Source organism: Symsagittifera roscoffensis, chromosome 4 (genome assembly GCF_963678635.1).
Source record: "Symsagittifera roscoffensis chromosome 4, txSymRosc1.1, whole genome shotgun sequence".
Taxonomy (NCBI): domain Eukaryota; kingdom Metazoa; phylum Xenacoelomorpha; order Acoela; family Convolutidae; genus Symsagittifera; species Symsagittifera roscoffensis.
In genome coordinates this window covers 32,700,242-32,721,398 of record NC_087065.1, presented here as the reverse complement: position 1 = coordinate 32,721,398, position 21,157 = coordinate 32,700,242, and the positions used below count along the sequence as shown (strand labels likewise).

General features: G+C 33.9%; 1 protein-coding gene across 1 annotated transcript in view; it reads left to right on the top strand.

Moving 5' to 3' along the window:
* Positions 1–5,642: 5,642 nt before the first annotated feature.
* The window catches only part of LOC134844335 (uncharacterized), a 46,769-nt gene continuing 31,254 nt past the window's right edge, over positions 5,643–21,157 (top strand). Inside the window, exons 1-3 of the mRNA XM_063860970.1 lie at positions 5,643–5,769; positions 6,127–6,308; positions 6,578–6,794. Coding sequence (XP_063717040.1) covers positions 5,707–5,769; positions 6,127–6,308; positions 6,578–6,794 — 462 coding nt within the window. The 5' untranslated portion in view covers positions 5,643–5,706. The remainder of the gene's footprint in view (positions 5,770–6,126; positions 6,309–6,577; positions 6,795–21,157) is intronic.

Genomic DNA, 21,157 nt, shown 5'->3' with positions numbered 1-21,157 from the left:
GAGGCGGCAAAAAATGTGACTTCAAAAATTTGAATTTAATTTTTTGAAATTTCCTTGATCTTCTGAGTTGTTTTAGTTGAGAAACAACTTAAGTTTTAGGCGAAGTCCATTTTTTGAAATCACATTTTTCTTTAGTTGTTTCCGTACTAGTTAACTCAGAAGAGTCAAAGATTTGAGAAAATCAATTTTTTGCAAAGAGGTAACAATTCTCTAACAGAAAAATAAGGAATCGCTGCTTTTGCAGGAACAATTATCGCAACCAGTTCTCTCAATGGAACTTTTCGCTGTGTAAATTTGAAGAAAAATCAAAACTTTCTAAGAAGCGGTCGAAAGTTCTGAAAAAAAAAGAATGAAAAGACTTCAAAAATCCACAACGTTTTCAGGCAAAAAGCAGGTTATGGCCAAACAGAAAGTGCGTAGAAGCCCATTGAGCCGGAAATACAAACTTGCATAAGTAAAAATTGTTATGAAGAAATTTTCAAGCACTTAAATTGTTACTCTTTGAAATCTTAAAAAATTATTCAAAATTTTCAGATAAAAAAATTAAAATGTCTGCCTTTGAAGCAAAGCAAAAACGAATGACCAGGCCAATAAAAAAAATCGAAACTATTTGGGCCAAACAAAATTTTTCAACGAAAAGAAAAAAGTAAATATACAACCAATTGGTACTAATTTTACAAAAAACAGGAGTAAACCATAAACATTTGCAAACATTAACAATTGCAGACAACAGTAAAATAAAAACTTTTACAAAAATTAAGCAAGAAAAAACTTGAGCAGACAAATGGGAGTCCAGCAATTCGACTTTTTCCTGCCAGGTCTTAATTGGACAACCAAGAAGCCGCAAAATCATCAGCAGAAAATAAATATCAAAACTCTCTAATTATAGATACAATAATTTGTGTTCTAGATATATCATGCAGTAGTAGCAAAAAACCTAGCATGCAGTAGTTATTTTTGCCTTTTCATGAAAATGAGCATCAGAAAATATTCAACTGATTTTGTTAAATTAGTTGTTAGCCCGGAAAAAGTCTACATTCCGGTTTGATAAAGCTTGGTATTCGCAAGCGTAACACAGAGGCAAAGCGGAGCATTGCACTATTTTCAATACAAAACAAAAAAAAACATGAGTCGAAAAATTTAAAAAGTTGAAAAAACTATGTGAATCAAACTTTTTAAAGTCTCGATAAAAACACCTACAGGCCCAGCTAAATCTGGAGGTACGTGTTTAAAATTGAAAAAGTCTGCTCTACTGAGGCGGCAAAAAATTGAATTTAATTTTTTGAAATTTTCTTGCTCTTCTGAGTTGTTTTAGTTGAGAAACAACTTAAGTTTTAGGCGAAGTCCATTTTTTGAAATCACATTTTTCTTTAGTTGTTTCTGTACTAAATAACTCAGAAGAGTCAAAGATTTGAGAAAATCAATTTTTGCAAGGAGGTAACAATTCTCTAACAGAAAAATAAGGAATCGCTGCTTTTGCAGGAACAATTATCGCAACCAGTTCTCTCAATGGAACTTTTCGCTGTGTAAATTTGAAGAAAAATCAAAACTTTCTAAGAAGCGGTCGAAAGTTCTGAAAAAAAAGAATGAAAAGACTTCAAAAATCCACAACGTTTTTAGGCAAAAAGCAGGTTATGGCCAAACAGAAAGTGCGTAGAAACCTATTGAGCCGGAAACACAACTTGCATAAGCAAAAATTGTCATGACGAAACTTTCAAGCACTTGAATTGTTACTCTTTGAAATCTTACAAAATTATTAAAAGTATTCAAAATTTTCAGAAAAAAGATAAAAATTTCTGCCTTTGAAGCAAAGCAAAATTGAATGATTAGGCCAAAAAAAAATTGAAACTATTTCGGCCAAATAAAGTTTTCCAACGAAAAAATAAAAGAAAAATTACGAATTAGTACTAATTTTATAATTTACAGGAGAAAATCAAAATTATTTGCAATTATTAACATTTGCACACGACAGTACAAAAAAATTAAGTACAAAAAACTGAGCATGACAAAACATTAGCAGAGAAATGGGAGTCGAGCTATTCGACTTTTCCCGGCCAGGCCCTAATTGGACAACCATGAAGCCGCAAAATCATCAGCAGAAATTAAATATCAAAACTCTCTAATTATAGATAAAATAACTTGTGTTCTAGATATATCATGCAGTAGTAGCTAATTATCTAGCATGAAGTAGTCAAATTTGAATTTTCATGAAACAGATTTTGTTAAATTGGTTGTTAGCCCGAAAAAAAGTTTTTATTCCGGTTTGATAAAGCTTGGTATTCGCAAGCATAACACAGGAGGAGCGGAGCTTTGCACCGTTTTCACTACAATACAAAAAAGACATTGGTCGAAAAATTTTTAAATGTTGAAAACAATAGTTGAACGAAATTTCTTTGTAAGTCTCGATAAAAAACACCTACAGGCCCAGCTAAATCTGGAGGTACGTGTTTAATATTGAAGAAGTCTGCTATACTGAGGCGGCAACAAAATATGATTTCAAAAATTGGGTTTTCTCAAAAATTCTTGCTCTTCTGAGTTGTTTTAGTAGAGAAACAACTAAAGTTTTAGGTGAAGTACAATTTTTGAAATCCCATTTTTCTTTAGTTGTTTCTCTACTAAAATAACTCAGAAGAGTGAAAAAGTTTGAGATAATCAATTTTTGCAAGGAGATAACAATCCTCTAACAGAAAACTAAGGAATCGCTGCTTTTGCAGAAACAATTATCGCAACCAGTTCTCTCAATGGAATTTTTCGTTGTGTAAATTAGAAGAAAACTCAAAACTTTCTCAGCGGTCGAAAGTTCCGAAAAAAAGACAGAAAAGACTTCCTTCGAAAATCCACAATGTTTTTATGCAAAAAACAGGTTATGGCCGTTTAAGCGCTAAGATTTGCCAAGCCAGATTTTTCGATTGAAGACTTGCTGGAAGGCGATAACTTTTTTTAACAAGCTAAGCATCGCTAATTTGAAAGGTAGGCATTCAACAATCTGTTTATTCGATTAATTCTATATCGGATTTAGCAGAAATGTTAGCAAGAAACGACAAAAAAACTGTCAACAAATCAAAAATTTTGACGATTCCGGGAATCATAGCTTTTTGGATGAAAAGATTCAGAAGGGATTCAATCAAACTTTAATTTCAATCGAACCCAAAATCTGGTAATTGGTATGTTAGTTTCGAGAAAAGTCAAAACTTTCAAACAAACGGTCACAAAACCAAAAATTTTATTTTTCCGAGAGGTAGTATTTTTGGAGTCAAACAACTTTTGCGTAATCACATAAGCAAATGAAATTGCCGAAGCCCGTTCAAAAAATTGAACCCAAAATTTCAGGCATGGCAGGATAGTTTTTGAGAATTACCAAAAAGTTTAAGAAAACGGTGAAAAAATCAAAAATTTGACTTTTCAGAGGACGATAACTTCTTAAGTAAAACATTTTATTAGTGTCCCTTAATGCTGATAGCTTCCCGCTACCGGTTATCTCAATGAACCCACAATATCAAATTTGTTAGAGTATTTTTCAAGAAAATTCAAAGTCTTCAAAATGTGGTCACAAAATCAAAATTTTAACTTTTCCGAGGGTGAAAAATTTTAGAGAAAAAAAATTTGGGCATGCTCGCATTAACAAATGAACTTTCCGAAGCCTGTCGTGAGAATTGAACCCAAAATCTCAGGTATGGCCGGTTAGTTTTTGAGAATATTCAAAAGGTTAAAAAAGGTTAACATCTTGAGTCAAAATTTTTGATAGTGTCCGCTAATGGAGAGAAACTTCTCACTACCTGTTATCTCATTGAACTCACAGCAGAAATTTGAGAGTTTAGTTTCCGAGAATAGATACACAAAAAGTTCAAAAGTCAAACTTTTGACTATTCCGAGTGCCATAACTTCATGTACGAAAAAAAATTGGTCGCAGCAAATTATGCAGGGAAGCTTGTCAAAACAGTTATCCGTCGAAACCAAAAACTCATAATTGGGAGAGGTAGTTTTCGCGAAAAGGAAAAAAAAATATGGTTCAAAAATTCCCCCACACTTAAGACAGAGGGTCATAAGTAAGAAAGACTCTGGTGGTGTATGCAGGCAGACAGAGAGAGTAAGCGGTCTTTCAACTGATACTTCTTTATGAAAATCAGAAGTTCCTGAGAAAAACTAAATTTCTGCATACAATGAAACGAAAAAATTGTATTTCATAAAACCGATTGAAAAACAAACAACCAACTTGAAAAGTGCGGAGGAGAGTGCTTAATTGTGTCGATCTTGAAACAACCCAAAATTAGGTCATTAAACCGATGAAATAGGCCGAAATATTTTTGGCCGAAGAATTTTTTTAGCGAAACAAAAAAATAAAGGAAATCTGAAGTCTGGGTAAGCAAAATTACAAAATGTAGGCGTAAATCAAACACTAAAAACAATATTTAAAAAATGCCCGTAGAAAAAAAAACAATTCCAAGATCTGACAACTAAGCCGACAACCGATAATCAGACAAATAATAGACGAAATTTTTTTGAAACAATATTTCTCGTTTGAAAAAAAGCAGGCCCTAGTCAGACTCGAGCTCAGGACCTTTGCCGTACCTTTGGAGGCTAAGTTGGCCAGGAACGCTAAGAAATTTGCACACCTAATGAAATGGGGTAGAGATGACTCCAGACGAGTCCTGTGGACAGTTGTTTACGGGCAAAAAAGTAACAGGTTGCATAACCCTTGCTTATCGCAAGGATAATTATAATTCGAAGTGTTAATTGGTTTTAATTTTGCAAATTTGGCCAGTCTGGAACAAATAACGCGCAATGTTTTGCGTTAGGAACGCTTAAACGGATGTTTACTCTATCAAACTGAAACAAAACGTGCTAATTGACCTACTTTTTCATTTTGACCTGTGCTAATTTTTGTTTCGACTTTCGAAGAAAGTGACAAAAATATTTGTGCTCGGCGTGGTTTTTTTCTCCAGAAAATTTTCCATTTTCCCTAGACACTTGAATACTTTGCTATATGCAAAACATACCATTTTGTACTTAGCAAAGCGTGTAGAATTGTCACAAAAACTAGCGTCCGGACTAATTAAGCCATAGCAAACATATTTAGTAACCATAGGTTACACAGTAAAACCAATAGTTACAAAAAACCGATGCTCGCACCGATGGGGTGGAAAAGAAAAAGAGCATACTTGCTTAAATGATGTTTTCATAAAGTATTTCAGAAACATTGAAGGACAGTCGGAACACTCAGGGCTTAACTCTGATACGAGCAGTCCTGTCTCAATCTGTACTTAACATAGCGTGTTGGGGTATGATTTTCAAACTAAAGATCTCAAAAAAAAATGATTTTGTTTTCATTTTTTTTAAAAATCAGCATGCCAGTTTATTTATACACCAAACACTAATCCATAGACTTTAACAGGCAGTCGAATCAATCATTCAGGTTTCGCCCTGATACAAGCACTCTTACTTTTTTCACATTCGAATAATTCGACTGGACTCATGTTGCATCGTTTATATATGTAAGGAGAAAAGTATAAATTAATTTACCTCACTTCAGAGTTCCCATTTTTTATTTTAAAACGTTCTAATTTTTTGGATTTTCATTATGACACGTGGTGTGTATAGAAATACACGTCAGCATAGCATCTGATGCAATTAATTATTTACAATAAAAATCCATGCGGCATCTTGGACTAAAAAACATTCGTGTTGAAAAATACTGGTGGTATCCAAATGGCTGAAAAATTGAGCAATTCTCACGAATTGGAAAGGGCCTCACCCAGGAAATCATCCAAGGTGATCTTTTGTAATTTTTTTCAATTTTTTTCTTCAGATCTGAATCGTTTTTTGGCAAAACTATGATAAGTCTCAAAACAGCAGGCAACTAAAATAAATGTTGCTTATTACCTTTGCTTCAAATATGGTTTTAGTTTATAGCTCGCATAAATCATTCGACGAATTTTTGATTTGTCCAAAAAGTGAACTTCAAAAAATAACAATTTCGCCATCCCATTATACTTCATGGCAAGCATGTTACCCAGGAAAACAAGAATTTTTTTATTTTTATCAATAGTTAATCAAATAAATTTATGAATTTAGATTAAACAGTTTCATTAAGAAAAATTTTGATTAACTCTTCTGACATTAATTCAGGACATGATGATGGAGCTGATGAATAAAGAGACTTCCAGACACAGAAGGAACTTCCTCTTGCATTGCCAGTTCCAGTCACTTCTGGATCAAAGCAAAGAGTTGAAGAGGCGCTGGAACAAACAGAGTACGTTCGATGCATTGCTAAAGCTGTCCGCTGAAATACATTTGGACAGGATGCCTGCGTAAGTCCGGAAACATAATTTGATTATTTTTTTCATCAGATTCAGTTCTGAGATCAATCGATTGGATGTTATTCACTCCGAGTTGGGCTGACAGCACCCGGGATACCACCGGGAAATTATGCTGCATTTGTGGCGACTAAGTCGATCAGTTTCTAAGACAATTTTTTTTTGAAGAATCAAAATTGAGACATAAATGAGATGGAGGCAGTGTGTATATTTTTACGCCCATTCGCTTGGTTAACATGTCGATGAGTATTGCCGTGCGATAGGTCAATTGAGGTCATAGTTGACGCAATACATTCTGCAACATTGGACGATACTGTTGTGCAGCAACTGGAGCAGTACATGGAACATATTGAGCTGTTGGGGCAGTGGAGAAACCAGTTCGAAAACACTGTAGTGCAAGTGCTGCAGACTCACTACATAGACTGGCGGGATCTCAACTTGACAGAGTACTCCGCATTTCTGGACCAATCCCTCACAGAGGTACCCAAATTTGATTTATTGTATCACCAATCGTCTATCGCCCATTCTACTCCCGACTGATTATCGCTGTAGACAAAAGAGTTGTTTAAGCAATGCTAGCTTGCAACACAAATGCGAAGTATAATTTGTCCAGTTTGATAGAAAACAGTGAACTCAAAACATGCACAGCAGTATTTTCCTGATGAACTTCAGACAAAAACCAAATCATTTCTATTTCCACAAAAAAGGTAGATAATATCGCCACTTAATGGTTGGTTACTATTGACAAAACTTCCTCTGTTTTTTTTTCCCGCAAAAAACTACCAGAAATCAGCAGCAAGTACAACAGATTTTTTTACGCCGTAGTATTGGCATATAAACATTTGTTCGACTAATTGCTATCAAAAATGATCAAAATTTCCAATTTTAAAGAGCAGGTGTACATTTTTTGCTTTTGAATGGGATCAATTGAGCAATCTCCACCATAGTTTCTTGAGACATGTTTATAACCACTTGAAAATAGTTTGGATGGTATGAAATCATAAAACAGATTCTCCAACGAATGTGAAACGCCAAAATTTACAATATCGAAGGTCAAAAATTACAATCAGAGTGAAAAAGAATCAATAAAAATGAGACATAAAGCGACTTTTTTCTGTCCTAAAAGGATGAAAATGTATTGCATACAAATTTAAGGTGCAGCAGAGAGCAGTTTTTGATATTCAGATACAAGGCTGGAGCAGCCACCCTGGTAAGTCGCTTTCCTGATGAAGCAATGGTCGCTCTAACAAAAATTTGCAAAATGTTTTAAAAAATAAAATTCGATTTTTTTCGTTTTCAAAATTTTTCTCTATGCTCATATAAACTAAACTTCAGTCGGTCAATTGATGGCGTGCTACGAGCATATCAACCATCTTCTTGCGTTTGCTGATGTCTTTTTGTAGCGCTTTATCGTTCTTGCTTGGTGGGAGATAGCTCAATTGCTCATTACGGGGGAGGGGGGAGGAGATTGCTCAATTGATGGGACGAATATTAAAACAAAAAAATCAAAAAACAACTTCCAAAAGTTCTTTAAGAAATATAAAATAAAACTATTTAAAAAATTCGGCAAAGGTTCTTGGAACTCAATTAATTGTACCAAAGGGGATCAAACTAGATTTAATTTTTTTAAATGCTTTAACCTTAGGCAAGTTCCAAACCGTGGCATCTAGCCGACAAAAACAGACTAAGATTTTTTGACGCGCGAAAACTTCAACAAGAAAAAAACTTATAGGCAGGTGCATTACCTTTGTGCCACATGCGCAAATCAACGCCTTTCTTTGAGAGAAACCAAAATGTAAAACGATCCAAGTGATTCTGTTAAGCTATGTTTTCCCGAAAAAATCTACGTTACCATTCAATAACGATCGCTAATCGCAAGCCTAATGAGAAAAAGAAATTGTCTGGTGAATCAAAAATTTACGGACCAGAAACTGAGTGAAATTTTTAAGCGTAAGCATTTGAGATTTGAAAAGTCAAACAGTTTATCTAAAAAATCGGGAAATGAAAATTCAATTTACATGAAAAGCTTTGACGCCTTGAATTTTGGAACTTAAAGCACTGCTATACTAAGTAGGCAGCAGCATGTCAGTATCGGGTTTTCGTAATAAATAGAGCTCGTTTTTCAAGTAGATGTAAGAAAAATTGTTCAATTGGAGAAAAATCTACTAGAATACAAGTTACTTGCTCTCGCAATTGTAATGTGAAACAAAACTGTGAAAGTCAAAGGATCGACTGCAACTAGGCGTAAAACTAAATTTTATATAACAATAAGCTGAAAGTCTAAAAGATGAACAAAACACCTGCCTGCTCGAACTAATTTAGTGCAAGTTTTTGTGCAAAGTTCGAAATGTCTGAGACATTTCGAAATTAACAACGAGGCCAAACTGTGCAAAACCTTATGATATTTCAAACTTCTTAACAAAGTCAACCTGTGTTTTTTGTGATTTATGAGCGGATTCCACAACAGGTCGAAAACAGATGTGTTGCGCAAGCCATAGCCTTGCTAGTTTTCTTGATCTTTTTTTTGCAGTTTTGGATTCCTCGAATAAATAGCTTAAAGACTGTATCGCTCAAAATCGCTTCAAAATAAGGAGATTGTGCAGAATCTGCAATCGATTTCCCAGAATCAGAAACAGTTTCTGGAATTCAGAAATAATTAAATGTATATGTGACTTGTAAAGTTATGCAGTCGCGGAATCCGCAACTGTCAGCGGAATCCGCAAATTGTAAGTAGAAGTCGCAAAACGTGAGCAAAACCCAAAAAATCTGCTCAAATTTAAACCTACTACAATTTTCTTTCACCCAAGCTGCCAAACTGTACGAAAGAGATCGAAACACTTTCAGTTGTTGAGTGCTGAATCAATTCACATCGTTTTTTTCTGACCACACTATCCAAATTGAATATGAGCATTTTGTTGTTTGAAAAAAGCTTTTCCTATGCTTTTCATTAGTAACATATGCTTTCAGACATACTCTTTACAAAAGTAAGAACAAAGAAAACAGCAAAATGCAGGTTTTGACACGATAAACTTGATGTTTTATTTCTCAGTTCAAATCTTTCAATGAACAATATAATATATTTAAAAAAACAATAACATACCTTTAAAATAAGGCAACAAAAGTTTCGTTGCCCAATAGCGTTGAAAAACAAAAAAAAATCATTACAAAAACTTTCTTTCCTTTTTTTGTTCCGTTCTTCTTCTTCAAGCAACGTTAAAAATTTTTCCTTGTTTTTTATTGAATTAATTTTTTTGAATGTGGTGTGATGAAAGGATCTGCCGAAAACCTGATTTGTAGACATATCCGAGTCACGGTAAAATGGTCAAACTGAGCAACAGTTTTTGTCAAGAACTGACTAGAAAAAAAATTAAAATTAAACAAAATATTCTTAAATTTTTTACAGATAATTTTGAATTTTTGAAGTTTTTATTCCAAAAATAGCGCTACCAAAAATTCAAAGACAAACAACTTATTTGCTCTATATTAGACTAACGCTTGAAATTTTTAAATCCGTTTTTCTCGACTGGGACCACTTTTCAGAAAAAATTTCTCGACGCTGGAACCACTTTTCAGATCCCGACTGAAAGGTCTTCAATATGATACATCATTCGACCCATTCCGATGATTAGTTGTACCTGATTTTGCGGCGAAATCAAGGAAAAACTAAAACAAACCCAAATGAAACCAGTTCTAGACTAGCATTTATAGACCAATAATATTTATGATCGAATATCACAAAAAAAAACATTTATAACTAACCAATCATATTCCATCTCTAACATTTACACTTATTTGTAAGCACTTAAACTACTTGTAGTTTCAGCACCAGAACAAATTGAATAAAACCTAGTATACAGTAGTTCTTCTTCTGGTAACTAACTTGCATAAATCGGTATACACTAGATCTATTGAGACTAGGAGATATAAGAGTAAGATCGGTATTAGATTAAAAAGTTGCACGAATCTTTCCGGCCGAAAATAAGATAGCGTGACGAACAGACAGTGTACCTAATCTCAAATTACTCTGTGAGTACAGTCACTAGTACATAACTTTGTTGGTCGGAACAAAAAAAATAACCGTTACTTGATGCAGTACAAACGCTATCAAAAAAGATTTAACTCATGAACAAAAAGTAGACTGGTTGAATCGAAGGAAAAATTGGAGTGAACAAAATTCAGCAACTGAAGCTGCATTTGTTCAAATCAGTTTTTATGTTCTAATGGACTACTAAATAGAGCAAAAGCATACTCAACAATCAGTTGGAAAACGTCAGCGACCTCACTTCGGCACTTTTCCAGTTCCATTCTCTTGACTTTTTGCGAACCTCAACTTAAGAAAGTTATTTTCTAAAATGACTTTTGTTATTTTTAACTGTCACAAAACGTGAAAAAGAGAACAGACTGTTAAATTAATTTTTAAATACAAATACTTATTATCTGACTTCCATTCAGCAAATGAAACTAAAAAAAGGCAAAAATTAAAAATGTTTAAAAAAAATTTAGAGCGATAAGAGCTTTTAGATTATGTGAAAAAGACAATTAAAAAATTTCTTTATTATGTTCCATGACACTTTAAATGTTTCGATAATGATCACCCTACATTATATTTGTCACCTCACATTCAAATGTCACCTTACATTTTTTTGAAAAGGGAAATACATTAAGTGACTCAAAGCGAAGCTGGAAAATGCAAAAATTACAAAAAGGGAAAAAGATCGGATAAACCCAACCGAAAATTCTTAAAACTGCGCGTATCAGGGCCTTCTGTATAAAAATTTTCCAAAGATTCTGGCAAAAAATGATATTATTATTGTAGTGTTGTTTAATTATTTTCATTTTTTTGGATAGTGAAGTATTCTACTCACACGCAATGTCAAGATCACAACTACTTTTTGCGTTTTTCAATACATTATCTGAAAAAAATTTCAATTATTTTGAATGCCATAAGAGAAATGGGAAATACCGCGCTTATTTGATTATCCTCAATTGGCAATTTTCAAACTCTTTCAATTCTCAAAAGTTGGTTGCAAGTTATACATAACTTCACTTTTGAGCTCCAATGAAAAATCTCGTCAAAAATGGCCAGCTTCAACTTTTCTGTTTAAAAACCACGCCGATCACAAATGTTCCGGCAATTTTTTCTTTAAATCTTTCATGGGATTCATTGTGTTCAATCGTTAATTCAAAGAAGCTACTATTTACCAGTTAACGCGGGTCGCTTCTAGCCACTAGTCTAATTACGGCAAAAACACGTTCCCATTTTCATCTTCTGGTCGCAAAAGGTTCTCTTAAATTTTGCTACCTGGTTTCCCCGACTGAACGTTTTGACTGAATGAACTTATGAAAAACTACATATTTTTTTTCTAATGCATCTTGTACATTATTAATTAGCGCAGTATTCTTGGATAAAATCGGTAATCAAACACGCCAAAACGAATGAAAGTCCTAGATAATTTTGTATCTCTTTAAAAAACGGAATTTTGATAAATGACGAGTGAAAATTTCTTGCTTGGGCTTTCTTTGGCCTAGGAAAATTTGCCATTCTCAACAGATCTCAACTAACACTTCAAAATAAATGCGAATGATACACAATCTATCTGGATGGAATTAAATAATTCTCGTAATGAGGATGAGGTTTTGAGGGACTACCACTATTATGGCCAAGATAACCATTACAGAAACATCCCTCATACAAATTGCAATTGATTAAGTCATTTGATTGTAAAGAGAAAACTTTTGAAGCCTGTATAATGACACTCGTGGCAAGTGTTATTTTCAGCACAATAACAGGGAATCATGCGACGTGGATTAAAAATTTGAAATTCATTTTGAGTCTACGTGTGTTGAAAACATTTGATCGTCGTCGCACTCGTGAGTCCAGTGCTCGAAGCAATCACATATGTCGCAGTAGGGTCTCGACTCGTGATGTTGTCGTTATTGCGTGTTGCTGGCGGACTCAGAGGTCTGCTATCCTGCATCGGACAATCCTCTGTGTCGCGCACGTCGAACTCGTCACAGATGTCACAGAATGGTCTAATGTTGTGATTGTATCCCTTCACAAGCGAGTCTTCGTCCAGCACACTCGGTCCACTAGACGCAACTCCAGTACCGTCCAAATGTCCTCCGAACGGAAATTCTTCAGGCAAAATTTTTCTCTATACTCATATAAAATGAACTGCAGTCGGGCGATTGATTGCATGCTACGAGCACATCAATCATCTTCTTGCGTTTGCTGACGCCTTTTTGTAGCGCTTTATCGTTTTTGCTTGGTGGGAGATGGCTCAATTGCTCATTACGGGTGAGGGGAGGGGGGTTGGGGGGGAGGAGATTGCTCAATGTATTCGACGAATGTAAAAACAAAACAAAAATCAAAAAAACAACTTTCGAAAATTCTTTAAAAAATAAAAAATAAAAATATTTAAAAAATTCGTCAAAGGTTCTTGGAAGACAATTAATTGCACAAAAGAAATCAAACTATATTTAAATTTTTTAAAATGCTTTAACCTTAGGCAAGTTCCAAACCGTGGCATCTAGCCGACAAAAACAGACTAAGATTTTTTGACGCGCGAAAACTTCAAGAAGAAAAAAACTTATAGGCAGGTGCATTACCTTTGTGCCACATGCGCGAATCAACGCCTTTCTTTGAGAGAAACCAAATTGTAAAACGATCCAAGTGATTCTGTTAAGCTATGTTTTCCCGAAAAAATCTACGTTACCATTCAATAACGATCGTTAATCGCAAGCTTTATGAGAAAAAGAAATTGTCTGGTGAATCAAAATTTTACGGACCAGAAACTGAGTGAAATTTTTAAGCGTAAGCATTTGAGATTTGAAAAGTCAAACAGTTTATCTAAAAAATCGGAAAATGAAAATTAAATTTACATGAAAAGCTTTGATGCCTTGAATTTTGGAACTTGAAGCACTGCTATACTAGGTAGGCAGCAGCATGTCAGTATCGGGTTTTTGTAATAAATAGAGCTCGTTTTTCAAGTAGATGTAAGAAAAATTGTTCAATTGGAGAAAAATCTACTAGAATACAAGTTACTTGCTCTCGCAATTGTAATGTGAAACAAAACTGTGAAAGTCAAAGGATCGACTGCAACTAGGCGTAAAACTAAATTTTATATAACAATAAGCTGAAAGTCTAAAAGATGAACAAAATACCAGCCTGCTCGAACTAATTTAGTGCAAGTTTTTGTGCAAAGTTCGAAAAGTCTAAGACATTTCGAAATTAACAACGAGGCCAAACTGTGCAAAACCTTATGATATTTGAAACTTCTTAACAAAGTCAACCTGTGTTTTTTGTGATTTATGAGCGGATTCCGCAACAGGTCGAAAACAGATGTGTTGCGCAAGCCATAGCCTTGCTAGTTTTCTTGATCTTTTTTGCAGTTTTGGATTCCTCGAAAAAATAGCTTAAAGACTGTATCGCTCAAAATCGCTTCAAAATAAGAAGATTGTGCAGAATCTGCAATCGATTTCCCAGAATCAGAAACAGTTTCTGGAACTCAGAAATAATTAAATGTATATGTGACTTGTAAAGTTATGCAGTCGCCGAATCCGCAACTGTCAGCGGAATCCGCAAATTAAAAGTAGAAGTCGCAAAACGTGAGCAAAACCCAAAAAAATCTGCTCAAACTTAAACCTGCACTTTTCTTTCACCCAAGCTGCCAATCTGTACGAATGAGATCGAAACACTTTCAGTTGTTGAGTGCTGAATCGTTTTTTTTCTGACCGCACTATCCAAATTGAATATGAGCATTTTGTTGTTTGAAAAAAGCTTTTTCTATGCTTTTCATTAGTACCATATGCTTTCAGACATACTCTTTACAGTAGTAAGAACAAAGAAAACAGCAAAATGCAGGTTTTGACACGATAAATTTGATATTTTATTCATCAGTCAAATCTTTCAATGAACAATATAATATATTTAAAAAACAAAACAAAAACAATAGCATATCTTTCTATTAGGCAACAAAAGGTTCGTTGCCCAATAGCGTTAAAAAACAAAAAAAAATCGTTACAAAAATTTTCTTTTTTCCTTTTTTTGTTCCGTTCTTTTTCTTAGAGCAACGTAAAAAGTTTTTTTCTCGTTTTTTAGTGAATTAGTTTTTTTCGTACGTGGTGTGATGAAAGGATCTGCCGAAAACCTGATATTTGGGCATATTCGACAGTCACTGTAAAATGGGCAAACTGAGCAACAGATTTTGACTAGAAAAAAAATTAAAATTGGACAATATTCTTAAATTTTTTACAGATAATTTTGAATTTTTGAAGTTTTTATTCCAAAAATAGCGCTACCAAAAATTCAAAGACAAACAACTTATTTGCTCTATATTAGACTAACGCTTGAAATTTTTAAATCCGTTTTTCTCGACTGGGACCACTTTTCAGAAAAAATTTCTCGGCGCTGGAACCACTTTTCAGATCCCGACTGAAAGGTCTTCAATATGATACATCATTCGACCCATTCCGATGATTAGTTGTACCTGATTTTGCGGCGAAATCAAGGAAAAACTAAAACAAACCCAAATGAAACCAGTTCTAGACTAGCATTTATAGACCAATAATATTTATGATCGAATATCACAAAAAAAAAACATTTATAACTAACCAATCATATTCCATCTCTAACATTTACACTTATTTGTAAGCACTTAAACTACTTGTAGTTTCAGCACCAGAACAAATTGAATAAAACCTAGTATACAGTAGTTCTTCTTCTGGTAACTAACTTGCATAAATCGGTATACACTAGATCTATAGAGACTAGGAGATACAAGAGTAAGATCGGTATTAGATTAAAAAGTTGCACGAATCTTTCCGGCCGAAAATAAGATAGCGTGACGAACAGACAGTGTACCTAATCTGAAATTACTCTGTGAGTACAGTCACTAGTACATAACTTTGTTGGTCGGAACAAAAAAAATAACCGTTACTTGATGCAGTACAAACGCTATCAAAAAAGATTTAACTCATGAACAAAAAGTAGACTGGTTGAATCGAAGGAAAAATTGGAGTGAACAAAATTCAGCAACTGAAGCTGCATTTGTTCAAATCAGTTTTTATGTTCTAATGGACTACTAAATAGAGCAAAAGCATACTCAACAATCAGTTGGAAAACGTCAGCGACCTCACTTCGGCACTTTTCCAGTTCCATTCTCTTGACTTTTTGCGAACCTCAACTTAAGAAAGTTATTTTCTAAAATGACTTTTGTTATTTTTAACTGTCACAAAACGTGAAAAAGAGAACAGACTGTTAAATTAATTTTTAAATACAAATACTTATTATCTGACTTCCATTCAGCAAATGAAACTAAAAAAAGGCAAAAATTAAAAATGTTAAAAAAAAATTTAGAGCGATAAGAGCTTTTAGATTATGTGAAAAAGACAATTAAAAAATTTCTTTATTATGTTCCATGACACTTTAAATGTTTCGATAATGATCACCCTACATTATATTTGTCACCCCACATTCAAATGTCACCTTACATTTTTTTGAAAAGGGAAATACATTAAGTGACTCAAAGCGAAGCTGGAAAATGCAAAAATCACAAAAAGGGAAAAAGATCGGATAAACCCAACCGAAAATCCTCAAACTTAAACCTGCACTTTTCTTTCACCCAAGCTGCCAATCTGTACGAATGAGATCGAAACACGTTCAGTTGTTGAGTGCTGAATCGTTTTTTTCTCACCACACTAACCAAATTGAATTTGAGCATTTTGTTGTTTGAAAAAAGCTTTTTCTATGCTTTTCATTAGTAACATATGCTTTCAGACATACTCTTTACAAAAGTAAGAACAAAGAAAACAGCAAAATGCAGGTTTTGACACGATAAATTTGATATTTTATTCCTCAGTCAAATCTTTCAATGAACAATATAATATATTTAAAAAACAAAACCAAAACAATAGCATTTCTTTCAATTAGGCAACAAAAGTTTCGTTGTCCAATAGCGTTAAAAACAAAAAAATCGTTACAAAAATTTTCTTTTTTCCTTTTTTTTGTTCCGTTCTTTTTCTTAGAGCAACGTAAAAAGTTTTTTCTCGTTTATTAGTGAATTAGTTTTTTTTGTACGTGGTGTGATGGAAGGATCTGCCGAAAACCTCATATTTGGGCATATTCGACAGTCACTGTAAAATGGGCAAACTGAGCAACAGATTTTGTCAAGGACTGACTAGAAAAAAAAATAAAAATAAACAAAATATTCTTAATATTTTTACAGATAATTTTGAATTTTTGAAGTTTTTATTCCAAAAATAGCGCTACCAAAATTTCAAAGACAGACAACTTATTTGCTCTAAATTAGACTAACGCTTGAAATTTTTAAATCCGTTTTTCTCGACTGGGACCACTTTTCAAAAAAAAAATTCTCGACGCTGGAACCACTTTTCAGATCCCGACTGAAAGGTCTTCAATATGATACATCATTCGACCCATTCCGATGATTAGTTGTACCTAATTTTGCGGCGAAATCAATGAGAAACTAAAACACCCAAATGGAACCAGTTCTAGACTAGCATTTATAGACCAATAATATTTATGATCGAATATCACAAAAAAACATTTATAACTAACCAATCATATTCCATCTCTAACATTTACACTTATTTGTAAGTACTTAAACTACTTGTAATTTCAGCACCAGAACAAATTGAATAAAACCTAGTATACAGTAGTTCTTCTTCTGGTAACTAACTTGCATAAATCGATATACACTAGATCTATTGAGACTAAGAGATATTGGAGTAAGATTAAGATCGGGATTAGACTGAGAAGTTGCACGAATCTATCCGGCCGAAAATAAGATAGTGTGACGAACACACGGTGTACCTAATCTGAAATTACTCTATGAGTACAGTCACTAGTACATAACTTTATTGGTCGGAATAAAAACAATTACCATTATTTGATGCAGTAGTAGTAGTAGTAGTAGTAGTAGTTGAGGCTTCTGGGAAGTCACGCTTGCCAAGGGTTTATGAGTCCCGTCATTTACATGTTTTCATCAAGTTAAGTTTGAGTTTCGAGTTTTGTCAAGTTGTTACAGTGAATGCATTTGCAGATAAATCTCCAAGTGCATCTGTTTAGATAATTGAATTTTCTGACAAAGCAATCCCAATAAAGTTTGCTTATTGATTTTTTGTCAAGTTGGTTCCCATATTCTTCGTAGTGTTTGATGACGATGTTGTGTAAGAGTTTCGTTCTGTGAAAAAAGTTTTCGTCTGATTTGTTCAGTCTGTTTTTGTTGACTGCATGTTCTCCTCTGCTGTGTTGGCGAGTTTTTTCTTCCTTAGAAGATTCAACAGCATTTGATATGTCATATTTGGAATTTACTAAGGATAAATACACGAGAAGATCGTGCATTTCAACGTAGAGGCATAATGGCAGTAGTTTAAGTTTGACTAGTCGTCCATTGTAGTCAAGATTGCAATTAAGAATCCATTTTGTGACCATTACTTGTACTTGTTCGAAACTTACTAAGATGGCTCTACTTGGTGACCAAGCTTGTGAACAGTAAGTTATAATCGGGACGATGTAACCAGTTTACGAGTGGAGTTTGTTAACCCATGAGCACGTAGCGGATATGTTTCACTTTAATTGGAAAAAGGCCCTTGTGGCCTTTTGGACACGCACTTTACAGTTTTCGTTCCATGTAAGATTTGGGGTTATTAAGAGGCCCAAATCCTTTTGAACATTCGTGGGATGCAGTTCGGTGTCGTTCAGTTTGGTGGATAGATTTCCTCTTAAATTTAGTAATTTACATTTACTCGTATTTGTCGTCATTAAGTTTTCATAACACCAGTTTTCAAGTCCCCGAGCGCCATTCCTTAGGTCGATTTCATTCAGAGCAATTAGTTTACAATCATCAGCAAAACCATAACTTTCAAGGTGAGGGCTTGCGTTGGGTAGATCATTGATGAATATTAAAAAGAGTAATGGACCTAGGATAGAGCCTTGGGGTACTCCACTGCTGACTTGTATTAGATTAGACGAGGCGTTTTCAATTTTACCGAATTGTTTGCGTTTATCGAGATATGAAATTATGATATTAAGTAGTTTTCCGCCCACTCCAAATATTTTAAGTTTATCGATAAGCAAATGATGCGCAACTTTGTCAAATGCTTTTGCAAAGTCTAGATAAACGACTGCCAATTCTTTTATGTTTTTGTCGTCGAACTTTTTGTATACAGAGTCTAAAAAGAGCAATAGTTGGACTACAGCTGACCTTTGTCTGCGAAAACCAAATTGGTTTTCATGCAGTTTGTGGCGACTATGTACATACAATTGATCAAAAAGAATTTTTTCGAACTCTTTTGAAATACAACACAGTAGGCTTATCGGACGATAACAGCTAACATCTGCTTTGTTTCCTTCCTAGAATACAGGCGACACCTGGCTTATCTTCCAGTAACTCGGATATACACTTTTATTCATTACTGTTTTATAAAGCAGGAGTGATTTCGGCAGGGATTTATAACAATTTTTGAGGACGATATTACCAATATTATCGGGTCCTGTTGACGTTTTCAGCTGTAAACTTTCAAGCACGGTTTCGATTTTCTTTTCCGTAATTTGTATATCGTTAACTTCTCTTTTGGTATGATCTGGCGTTATTGATTGTTTTTTTTTTGTAAAAACACTTTGAAAAAATGAGTTAAAAAGATTTGCTCTGTCTTCGCTTGACTCCGCAATCGTTTCGTTGAGCTTTATTATTGGGGGTATTGATGGATTTTTTCTTATTGACGACAGATATTTCTGTATGTTGCTAAAACGTCGTGTTTGGAACATATCAGCCTCAAAACAACATAGATCAGAATCGATTAAGGAGCTTAACTGTTTTTCCAATCGTTTGACTTTTGTATGTTTGGGTTTGGCCATTGACGCTTTTTCGTTGCTATTTCAATTATTAGAAAAGAAGATTGTTTTGAGATCCCGGGTGGAAGTGACGATCGATGTTTCGTGACTTTGGGTATGTTGTTGTTTATTACGTCTTCTATCCAGTTATACCATTGTTTGACTAGAAAGTCGACATTGCTATAACAGTAGTGGTCAAAAGAAAAAGTAAAGATAACAAAATATGCCTTTAAGAAAGCAAATTGGGATGAAATTAACAATGTTATGGATGGAATTACGATAGAATTTTTATTAGCAATAAAGCTTGTGTTTATTGGCTTGTGGTCAGAGCAAGGTTTGTTATTGATACTAAAATTGCTTAGGACGTCTAGGTCCTTTTTGCAGTCTGTAAATGGGTCGGGTTTGTTCGTCAGGATGACATCTAACTGAGATTCTGATATATTGGAAAAATTATGTTCAATTAGAATTTCTAATATACCGTTTTCGTATTCGTCATTTGAGCTCATGTCGCAGTACAAAAGCAGTACAAACGCTATCAAAAAAAGATTTAACTCAAGAGCAAAAAGTAGAATGGTTGAATCGAAGGAAAAATTTGAAAATTGGAGAGAACCAAAATCAGCAACTAAAGCTGCATTTGTTCAAATCAGTTTTTATCTTCTAATGGAATACTAAATAGAACAAAAATATAAACAACAATCAGTTGAAAAACGTCAGCGACCTCACTTTGGCACTTTTCCAGTTCCATTCCCTTGACTTTTCCGAACCTCAACTTAAGAACGTTATTTTTTAAAATGACTTTCGTTATTTTTAACTGTGACAAATCGTGAAAAAGAGAACAGATTGTTAAATTAATTTTTAAATACAAATTCTTATTATCTGACTTCCATTCAGCAAATGAAACTAAAAAAAGGCAAAAATTAAAAATGTTTAAAAAAAATTTAGAGCGATAAGAGCTTTTAGGTTATGTGAAAAAGACAATTAAAAAATTTCTTTATTATGTTCCATGACACTTTAAATGTTTCGATAATGATCACCCTACATTATATTTGTCACCCCACATTCAAATGTCACCTTACATTTTTTTGAAAAGGGAAATACATTAAGTGACTCAAAGCGAAGCTGGAAAATGCAAAAATCACAAAAAGGGAAAAAGATCGGATAAACCCAACCGAAAATCCTTAAAACTGCGCGTATCAGGGCCTTGTTTAAAAAGCTTTCTGAAAATTATGGCAAAAAATGATATTATTATTATTTTTCAAATGTAGTGTTGTTTAATTATTTCCATTTTTTTGCATAGTGAAGTATTCTCCTCACACGCAATGTCAAGATCACAACTACTTTTTGCGTTTCTCAATACATTATCTGAAAAAAATTTCAATTATTTTGAATGCCATAAGAGAAATAGGAAATACCGCGCGTATTTGATTATCCTCAATTGGCAATTTTCAAACTCTTTCAATTCTCAAAAGTTGGTTGCAAGTTATACATATCTTAACTTTTGAGCTCCAATGAAAAATCTCGTCAAAATGGCTAGCTACAACTTTTCTGTTTAAGAACCACGCCGATCACAAATGTTCCGTCAATTTTTTCTTCAAATCTTTAATGGGATTCATTGTGTTCAATCGTTAATTCAAAGAAGCTACTATTTACCACTTAACGCGGGTCGCTTCTAGCCACTAGTCTAATTACGGCAAAAACACTTTCTCATTTTCATCTTTTAGTCGCAAAAGATTCTCTTAAATTTTGCTACCTGGTTTCCCCGACTGAACGTTTTGACTGAATGAACTTATGAAAAACTACATATTTTTTTTCTAATGCATCTTGTACATTATTAATTAGCGCAGTATTCTTGGATAAAATCGGTAATCAAACACGCCAAAACGAATGAAAGTCCTAGATAATTTTGTATCTTTAAAAAACGGAATTTTGATAAATGGCGAGTGAAAATTTCTTGCTTGGGCTTTCTTTGGCCTAGGAAAATTTTCCA